General features: G+C 41.6%; 1 protein-coding gene across 1 annotated transcript in view; it reads right to left on the bottom strand.

The window, feature by feature from the left end:
- KANK1 (KN motif and ankyrin repeat domains 1) overlaps positions 1 to 9,595 on the bottom strand; it is a 30,759-nt gene that overhangs the window by 5,811 nt on the left and 15,353 nt on the right. The window contains exons 2-6 of the mRNA XM_009993613.1: positions 9,258 to 9,476; positions 8,326 to 8,434; positions 7,192 to 7,401; positions 5,138 to 5,225; positions 2,152 to 2,371 (exon numbers count right to left, since the gene is read on the bottom strand). Coding sequence (XP_009991915.1) covers positions 2,152 to 2,371; positions 5,138 to 5,225; positions 7,192 to 7,401; positions 8,326 to 8,434; positions 9,258 to 9,476 — 846 coding nt within the window. The remainder of the gene's footprint in view (positions 1 to 2,151; positions 2,372 to 5,137; positions 5,226 to 7,191; positions 7,402 to 8,325; positions 8,435 to 9,257; positions 9,477 to 9,595) is intronic.

Genomic DNA, 9,595 nt, shown 5'->3' with positions numbered 1-9,595 from the left:
TCAGCACAAACATTTTCCTGTAATTGGTGTTACTTTAAAAATCTGCAAGTGCACTTTGACATGTTTCAGTGCTGCAGAAAAAACCTTTCAATTAAAGACTGTTTCCAGCTCTACACAGTCTATTTGACTATGTACAAAAGTACTCTGGGAACAAATACAGTCAAGTTCTCCAATAGGTGCCAGCAACTGACAGTTCTCCTTTTTGTTTAAGTCTAACCTCCAGTCTGTCTCTGTGCCTAAAATTCTGCAGGAATACAACAGGTCTGATTATTTACGAGGCAGCAGGACTTTCAGTGAGCTCATCATATCGGAAAGCAAAAAGTCAGGCTTACACAAACAATGCCTCTAGACTCGGGGTTAAAATGCACCACAGACATCTTAACAAGCAAAACATCTTCCAGGAAATTCTTCAGATTTATTGCCAAAGGATTTTTTTTCTTCCTTTTTTAAAGTGAAAAGAATGCTGCAGAAGCGATACAACTGCACATATAAGAAAATGCGCATTTTTTTCATGTTCCATAGACAACACTTGTGCTATCTCATAACCAGTAGCTTAACCTTATTTTCAGATGCCACTTCTAAGAAGCCACTGAAGCCACAGAACATGACACTGCTACATGCAGTATTTCACAAGTAATGAATAATTACTGGAAAATACGCTTTCCTAGCTTGACAAGACTTCTTCAGGAGAGCTGTGTTTTCCGAGGTCACATTTCAGCTCCTTTTCTAGATGGCTAACAAGCAGAATTGTTTTCCTGCTTGTCCTCTTGGTAACACCGCATGGGGATACAGAGGAGTCTCTTGCCCCATCTGCTCTTCCCACCAAACACACAGACACCAAAGCACACAGAGTTCTCGCACCAAGAATATGCCTGTGATACAATCACACTGTAAAGTTGACTCTAGTGACCATTTAGACACAATCCAGAGAAAGACTGTTGTAACCTAAAGGAATCTGCCTATTTACAATTCTCCAAGCTGCTGGCACATGCAGTGTGTTCCTGCACACCTGACACACCTGACACACATTGTGGTTGTTGCAGTTCACAGTTGTTACAAATCCACTGTACAATTCCAGCTGACTTCCAACAACAGATGAGTGTGCTATGCTACCCTGAGATACCCAGAGCCAGCCTGCTGCAGTTCACTGCGCTCCTGACATTCCCTGCATTCCCCCACCGTGACTCACTCTTCCCAAACTGCTGCCTTCAAACAGGACCAGAGATATCAAAGTGCTCGGTAGGTTATCAGAGCTGAGATTTCTATCATTAATATCCTTGTTTATCTGATGCTACCCTTCTGGATTTATAAATATTGCTAGGCTTACACTCCAGATGTGTCGTTGGTCTAGTTAAGCCTCACACACAGTTGTGACTATTGTAACTAGTTTAGAGAAATAAACTTCCATCATGGAGCAGAACTAGGCTCAAACAGACCACATCCTGCCTGGGAGCAGTTTCAACGTGTGACATCTGCTGGTTGCCTTCTGGTTTAGTGCATGTGGGGAACAGACACCCTACAGTCTCCCTTTTGCCGCTATCCTCACTGTGTCTGTGTTGCAAGGGGATCAAGAGAAGGACACAACAACAAAAACAACCAAACAAAGCATTATCACATTGCTCATGGACCAGGAAAATGCTCCTGTATGGCAGAATGCCTGTTTCTGAGGACAGCAGCACCAACATGTCAAGATGGTGGCCAGAAGAAGCTTCTGTACCACTCTAGTAGGATAAACCTAGACTAGTTTGAGTGTTTAATGTGGAATTTTATAGCTGAATACATGTTTCTTCACCAGTACCCTACCTCTGACTGAGGCTGCACTCCCTCCAGAGAAAACTACTGGAGTCAGGTGCTGCTGAATTTGGACAACAGAAGAAGAGTCGGGGATCTACCTATCTGACTCAAACATGGGTCAACTCTGTATATAATGTCCTTGAGCATTTTTGTAACTTCTTTAAGAGTTACCACCATCACCTCCAAAGCCAGTGCTAGAAACAACGATTCTAAACTACCCAAGTGAGTCACCATGTAACTGTTAACAGTTGTATTTGCTGCTGGAGGAAACCCAAACTCTTACTCATCAGGAATTTCACTCCTGAGGATTGCAAAAACCAAAATAATTAAAAATAACATGCAAACAAGTCAACCTACTTGCATCCAGAAGAAGCTTTACAATTTCAAAGTTAGAATGTGAGACACTGTAATGCAGAGCTGTGTTTCCGTTTCCATCTGCCATATTGATGATATGTCTGAGGACAGCAGGGGAAATCTCTTCAAAAGTAGTTATGTAGTCTCCAACCATTTCAGGGACAGCCGACTTCTGACTTGAGACACGAAACCACTCATGCTGGATGGTATTTAAACAAAACCTCTGCCAAAACCAAGATAGAAAAATTTACATATGGGCAATCTATTTAAAGGATTTTCCATCCCACAAGTCAGCAATGCAGGAGGTCAAGCCTTTTTTAGTCAAATGTGGGAAGAAAGTATTCAGCTCACAAACAAGATAAAACTCCCCCTCTGACTTAACCCTTCTTTAAAACACCAATTTTTTACTTCCTCTCTTTTCACCTAATTTTCAGGAATGGTTTGCATCTGAGAGCACAGAAGTTTAGGATGAAATTCCTGCCAGAATTAATGAGTATAAACCACTGGTGAACAGAAAAAAGGCTTGGAGAAGAGCATTGCGATGAAATACTTAACTCAGTTTGTAAATCATTGATGAACCCAAGACTCAGAGCAGCGGGAATGCACATTTCTCAGGGAATTAAAACAATAGCATGCTAAGTCAATTAGGTTCAATCCCGAGGCATGAATTAATAAATGTATAAAAGCACAGGAGAACTGGCTGGACACCAGTTCTGCAGGAGAAGAGCTGCGCATTACAGAAGATCACAAGCTGAACCTGTATCAAAAACATCATGCTGTAATGGGAAAGGCATATACTGTTTTTGGGTGAATAAATAGATTTACAGCTGGCATAGCATGTGTAACAGCCCCTTCTCTTTGTCTAGCACTGTAAAGGCAACAGCTGGACCACACTGACCGGATCAGATCGCTGAACAACACAAAAAACTTGGTTGAAATGTTTTCAAAGGTGAGCAGCGAGAACAATTAGGTCAAGGAAATCTGACATATGGGACAGACAGAAAGGACTGGAGATGCTCTGCAGAAAGAACAGCTTGAGAAAGGAAACCTGTCACATTTTCACAGTGCAAAAGGCTGCTGCAGTGAGGAAAAAAAAAAGAACCTGTTCTTCACCTGCAGGGTGGCTGGCTGGCTGTACTTTTAAGGGATTTTACCTGCAGTGAGAAGATGCAGGCTAGACATTCAGGATAAACTTTCCTATCGGTACAAACTGAGGGTGGAGGGGTAGGAGCCTCTTAGGTCAGGTAACTGTCTGTTGGGAACAACATATGTAGAGCAGATCTAGCTGTGAGCCAAAGCTGTGAGCTGTGACTTCCTGAGACAACTTCTCTAACCTGAAAGGACCGTCTCCTCTCATAAACCCTACCTGCGAAGTGGCCAGTAGGTTCATGGACAAATTTGCAGATAAGACACTCAGCATGCTTCTCTAGCCTCTAGAATAAAAAAAGCACCTGCACCAGTAGCTCCAGAAGGGGCTCATATCTGGTAAAGGGAGAATATTCTGCACAGGTCAGCACTACATATGTATCTGTAACTACACATACCTATATACAGAATATTTTACATCAGTACTACTAGAATACAAACTTTAAAGGTCCAACCATTTGAGTTAAGAGTCCATAAGCATGGTGAACATACATAGCTGAAACACAAAAGTGGTCATAAAGTGATACAATATAATTTTAATAATTTTTTTTAGGCACTACTGAGTGCAAAACACCACTAAGAATTTTATTTACAGCCACAGTGTCACACACATTATTACCAAAATTGCACACTTTAAAAAAAAATTAAAGTAATCCATCACATCCTAAAGGGAGCAGTCTGCAGCTATTCCTGGTGTAAACAGCAGCTACAAGAGCTGAGTATGTTGGAAGAGGTTGGGACAATTTATACAGATTCTTAGCTGTACTGAAGTTTACCCTTTTTTGGCAGGATTTCTTTATCAGCAGACAGAGAACAAGACCTGATTAGTCCGCAATTTCCAGCTACAAAGCGCAACTTGTGCTGGCAAGCACTTTTAGCACAAGAAAGAAACATGTAAATTCTAATTACACTTTCAAGGCAGAGATTATCACCTGCTTATGCAATTTTTGACACTTTCAACTCTAACTGGTACTAGAAGCATTTGTTGTTTGAAAGCCTAAACTACTCCTGAAGGATGGACACAGGATTAAAAGCTACCCATCACAATTGTATTAAACAACCTTTCAAAGCATTCCAATGACCACCAGTGTCAGATTGGACACAGATTTGTCTGTGTCTTACAGACAACATTATTGTGTATAAGAAGATGCAGATGCTCTACAGTAAGGGAGACTGGCACTGAATTGTTGCCTTTTACATCATCACACAACTCTAATCAATGCAACATTCAGTTTCATCTCACTAAGCAGTGTTCTTTTGCTTTCTGATTGCTCTCACAAAGTAGCACAGGCAATTTCTAAATGGGGTATATAGGCAATTCCTATATGAAGCAAATACAACCTTATTTCTTGAGACGAAGTTTTAACAATGAATCCTCCATATCCCTTGCTGCACTGATAAAAGCCACCAGAGCAGTAAGCAAGATGGGAGCATCCCTGTGCTTAGAAGGAGGCAGAGCATCTGCAGACTCAGAACTTTTGTCATGAGAAGAAACAGGCTCCTCACCCTGTGCAGTTGCTTAATGCGAGGCCTGAGAGCTGCCCACAGCAGTGCTCAATGAATGCTTACAAAAATAACACGGGAATGCACAGATGTGTTGAAACTGTGCTTTCATGTTACTATTTTTATGTTTGTGCCTTGGGACGACAACACCCCAGCACACCATAAGTACATTCTCTGGACAAAAGTCTCCTGATAGAAAAAGAACTTTGTGACTCTTCCAGGCAATATTAAATCCTCTTCTGCCTAGCCAATGCAGGGCTGGTCCTGCAAAACCAGAAGTTAACTCTCCCTGATGTTTTTCTGTTGTAGCTCAGGAAGAATTTTGCCCTACATTACTTACCACATCTTTGTTGGTCAATGCCTTCGGGTCATCAATGTTGTTCCTCAGCAGATGACAGGCAGACAGCATCTTTTCACTTAGTTCATATCTGAGGAAGACAACAGAATAAATGGTGCATTTAATTTTTCTCATGATGTTTCAGCACAGAAATATTTACCTTCTTGAAAGCTGTGTGGGAATGAAAGTTTCCATCAGCTGCTGCAATGCAGAAGGTGCTCTGACAGCTCTTCTCAGCAGGGACTGCCCCCATGGTGAGTGGAGCCACTGGCAGGGCTGTGGACTTCCACGAGGAGGAAAAATGTGCTTCCCAGATGTACATGCTCCCAGAGGAGCAATGGGAACAGAGAGCAGGTGACCCATTGCTTCTGTGCTTCAAATTCGGCAACTCTTCTAGTTGGCAATTCTCACCTACTGCAGTACAACGGCAGAGCATGTAATATAGACTCTGTGCTTGATTACTTGATTAACAAGAGGAAATGCCAATACTTGTGAGGGAAATGGAATTAGCTGGGGGCAAAGGGCACAGGCGGTGCCTCCCTAATGGTTCCTATTCACTGGAACCATCTTTTCTCATCCCATCCACTCTGCAAATTTTCTCTTTTATTCCAGTCCCTCTTCATGTTTTCACTCCTTTGCTTTTCCATCACAAATTTCAAAACAGCTGAAAATGCCTCATGCCACACAGCATGTCATGCTGTGGTCAACCATCTTTGCCTACAACCTGTCATAGAGGAGAATGGCAATTTTCTAGGAAAATTCTCCTAAAAAGCAGAGAGGCTAACACACTCATGGGTAAGGTGGGCATTCTAGCCCTCCAGGGTTACAAGCCAGCTGCTAGCACTTCCAGAGAAATGAAATGCTCCACCATTGCAAGGACCATGCTTGGTCCCAAGTGGCCAAGTGCCCTCCCTCCTCCCCTCAAAGGGCATTTCCAGGACAGTCAGCTTGCAAAGAATATTCTCCAAAGCATACACAGCTATATAAGCTGTCCTGTTGCTCCTCTTCACAATCATCCTTGCTAGGGTGAACATATATTAAAGAGATTCATTGAGAGACTGCCCACCTTTTTATGCCACCTGTAAAATAAGAGGCTATCCTACAGTACTGTATAAATAAAGCTCAGGGCACTTCAAAACTCATAGCTCAAAGGCCTACAAATAGCTCTTAATTATTAATTTCTGCATCTCTTTTATTAAGCAATTAATAACTACAGATATGTTTGATGATAAGCTATATCTCAAGTGGAACATGACAATAATTTTGCCTTAGCTCTTTTACTGTTATTATTCCGTAATTTTCCAAACTAGCACACTTGTAAACATCTAACTGTGAAATATCCCTTCACTGTCTATGTTAATTCTTCCTCTTGTCCATTCACTAATCAAGAATCAGTAAAATTCTCCACACTACTGCTTTCCATGTGCTAAACAAAACAAACAAACCAAAAAGCCTTGCCCATCGTCCATCAAACACTACTTTACGCTGCTCATTATCAGCAATTTGAAGAGTAACTTAGACATGAAATACTGAACAGGTGTGTGACGGTGGTCTTAAAGTATATTAAAGTATACGATACTATATGATCTCATATGAAGTATGTGATCTCAGGATTGGAAGACCTCTTTGTTAATGTACCCCATCATCTTACTGAGCAGTATCACCCACAGCTGAAATGCTGTGGAATGTGCAAATGCAAGATGGAATCCCAGCAGGCTGCTGACTTGGTGTGCATGGCTTAAGACTCATTTGCTTGCTTACTTACTCACTGTTTTACAAACCAAGGTGTTAACAAGACATTGCTTGCTCCAATATGAGTGTAGTTTGTGACCTGGGAGAGCCTCTGCTTGGGGGAGCCACCTGGATTTCACCATAAATGGATCATGTAAAACCACTGGAGGCAGCCACTGGATAAGACACCCTCACCCACTGGAGGAGGAGGGAGGTGGGCAGCAGTCAAGCAGAGATGGGGCTGGATCCACCAGCACAGGCACAGTGGTAACCCCCAGCAGTGGTAACCCCCTCAGAGGTGCTTGAGAGAGGGTGAGCAAGCCTACCTCTCTCTGATTTCCACGTCCTCAGCCTCGCTTTCTGGGGGGATGCTGTCCTTCTCTGCACCCATGCCGCAGACCTCTGGAGCACAGGCCACAGGCTGCCCCTCCTCTGTGTGCCGGTTGTGGGGGTACTCTTGGTCTTCACAGTCCTCCTCTGAATCTGAGGAGGAGCTCTCCTCGGAGCTGGAGTCATCACTGGACGTCGTCTCATACCTGGGGGCAGAACAGGCAGGGGGGCTGTTTGCTCAGTGCCATTCAAGAGCCACAATTTAGTTTTGTTTTTTTAACCTGTGACAATCCAAAGTATTTTTTACATTTAAGGTGGAATTTAAATTATTTGAACAATTATAATGCTGATTCTAATTAATTGTCTTACTTCACCAACATCAGCAGCTGACAAGTTAATGCACTAAGACTATTCTTCCAAAGTATAACAGTGATTTTTAAGTGACAACTTTCCCCCACTGTAAGTAATAATACTTTTAGTCAATATGTAAGGAATGAAGTAACTGTGATATTTAGGCTATATATTGCACAAGGCATTTGTACTAACATTGAAAAACTAATCTGAGGAAAGGGCTAGAAAAGCTCTATAAAAACGATTTGGTGAAACCATTTTTAAAGTTATTTGCAATATTCTGTAAAGGTAAGTAATATTTTAAAAGGTCATTTTCCATTCTGTTTTCTGTATCATTGTAGCAAAGTTTCTGCATTTATCCAGTGCAAAGACAGAAAAGTTAATTCTTAGGTAATGCCATCTCTTGCTGTGAAGTTCAATAGCACAATGCTGCATTTGTCAGGTGCCACGGGCATATAGATTTTTCCTTATTAAAATATTGCCTAAGAAATGTTCCCATGGATCTTTTATTTTGTTCCATTTTCCCTTGTTAAATTTGGTAGGAATCTAATCTGCAGGTACTTGAGACTCATGCCATGTGTTACTTGCAAGCACAAAAGGTTCACAGAGGATTGAGATGAGCTGAGCTGTTGCATTTTTCCCTCTGAACCTTAAATTCAAAAGATGCACCTCAGCCTAAAAGACAGGCTAAAGCTATGCATGTACTCCTGGGTTCCTCCTTTCCTTCCCATTGTGAAAGTGCTACAATGGCTACAATTTCTTGGAGACAGGTTTCTTACCCGCCATTAATGCCGACAAACTGCAGGTTTTTCTTGGTGTTGCTCAAATCCTTCTTCCCGTCCCTTTTCTTCATTATAGATTTGAGTGTGTTTTCATTATTAGTACATACTGTTGAAAACAGAGACAAAAATCAGTACAATTCTGTAGCCCACTTTCACTGCAGCAGCTTTAGACAATTTTTGAAAGCAAACAGCTTCTGTTATATTTATCAACTGAAGCTGGGCTTTCCAGTCTTTTAATACATACAGTCATGGTGTGAGGTGCATATTGGAAATACTGAAGAACAATCACAAAAATAACTCAGGAAACAGAAAAATAGTTCAGCCTAATTTCCCGACCTTCCAACATACTGCTAATATGCTTTAGGAAACTTTAAGAAAAGACATGCTTTGGGGTTTTTTTTTCTTTGTTATTTGTGAAAGACCTCTAACATTGAAATGGTTTACACTGCTCTGTTAAGAAAATGTTGATTCTTGTTGTCAGATGACAGCAGCTCACTGCCAGAGCTATTGCTTTAGTACATACAGCACATTTAACAATAATCTATTCAACAGGGTGGGGATGTTAAATCAAGGTTGGACTTTTAGATTTTAGTATTCACTGAAACTACTTTTAAAACCAATTTCTAAGCATAGGAGAGATACAACATTCATAGAAATGTGAAATTCTCCCTTTCTCTCTCAATAGGTTTTTATTATGAAGAAACTAATGGCATTTCACCGATGCGCTGCAATCTGCCATTTAAAAATTAACCTCTGTCTGCAGAAATATCTAGCCTGACATTGCAGCTTTCCCTGCTGTCACATCTTTCCCTGCTGCCACATCTTTCCCTGCTTTCACAATGCTGAGAACACTGAAAAACCTCCTTTAACTGTATTTCCTATTCAAACTCAATCAGTACAATGAAAGGTGAATGTGAGCCAGTTATTACCATAGAGGCCAGAGGCAAGCTGGTCATCTGTCAGGTTAATTGGAGCAAGAGTTTTGTCTTGAGAAGAAAAGGACTTCCTTCCCCGAACAGCTTCCACCAGAGGAGTCTTCCTCTCCTCCTGAGCAGGCACAATGTCCTGCTCCAATTTCAGTGTTCTCAAATTTGAAGTTAAATGGGGGTTTGCAAGTTGGCCATGAGGGATGTATTCCAAAGTAGGACCTGCTAGAGAACACAGTAGGTATCACCAAAATGTCAGACCAAAACATTTCTGTCAACATTGTAATCAAAAGGGGAAAGACACCAAACTGGGGCGGGGGGGGGGGGGGGGGGGGGGGGAA

Source organism: Chaetura pelagica, unplaced genomic scaffold (genome assembly GCF_000747805.2).
Source record: "Chaetura pelagica isolate M959 unplaced genomic scaffold, ChaPel_1.0 scaffold42, whole genome shotgun sequence".
NCBI classification, from domain to species: Eukaryota; Metazoa; Chordata; class Aves; order Apodiformes; family Apodidae; genus Chaetura; species Chaetura pelagica.
This window is presented reverse-complemented; position numbering and strand designations above follow the sequence as displayed.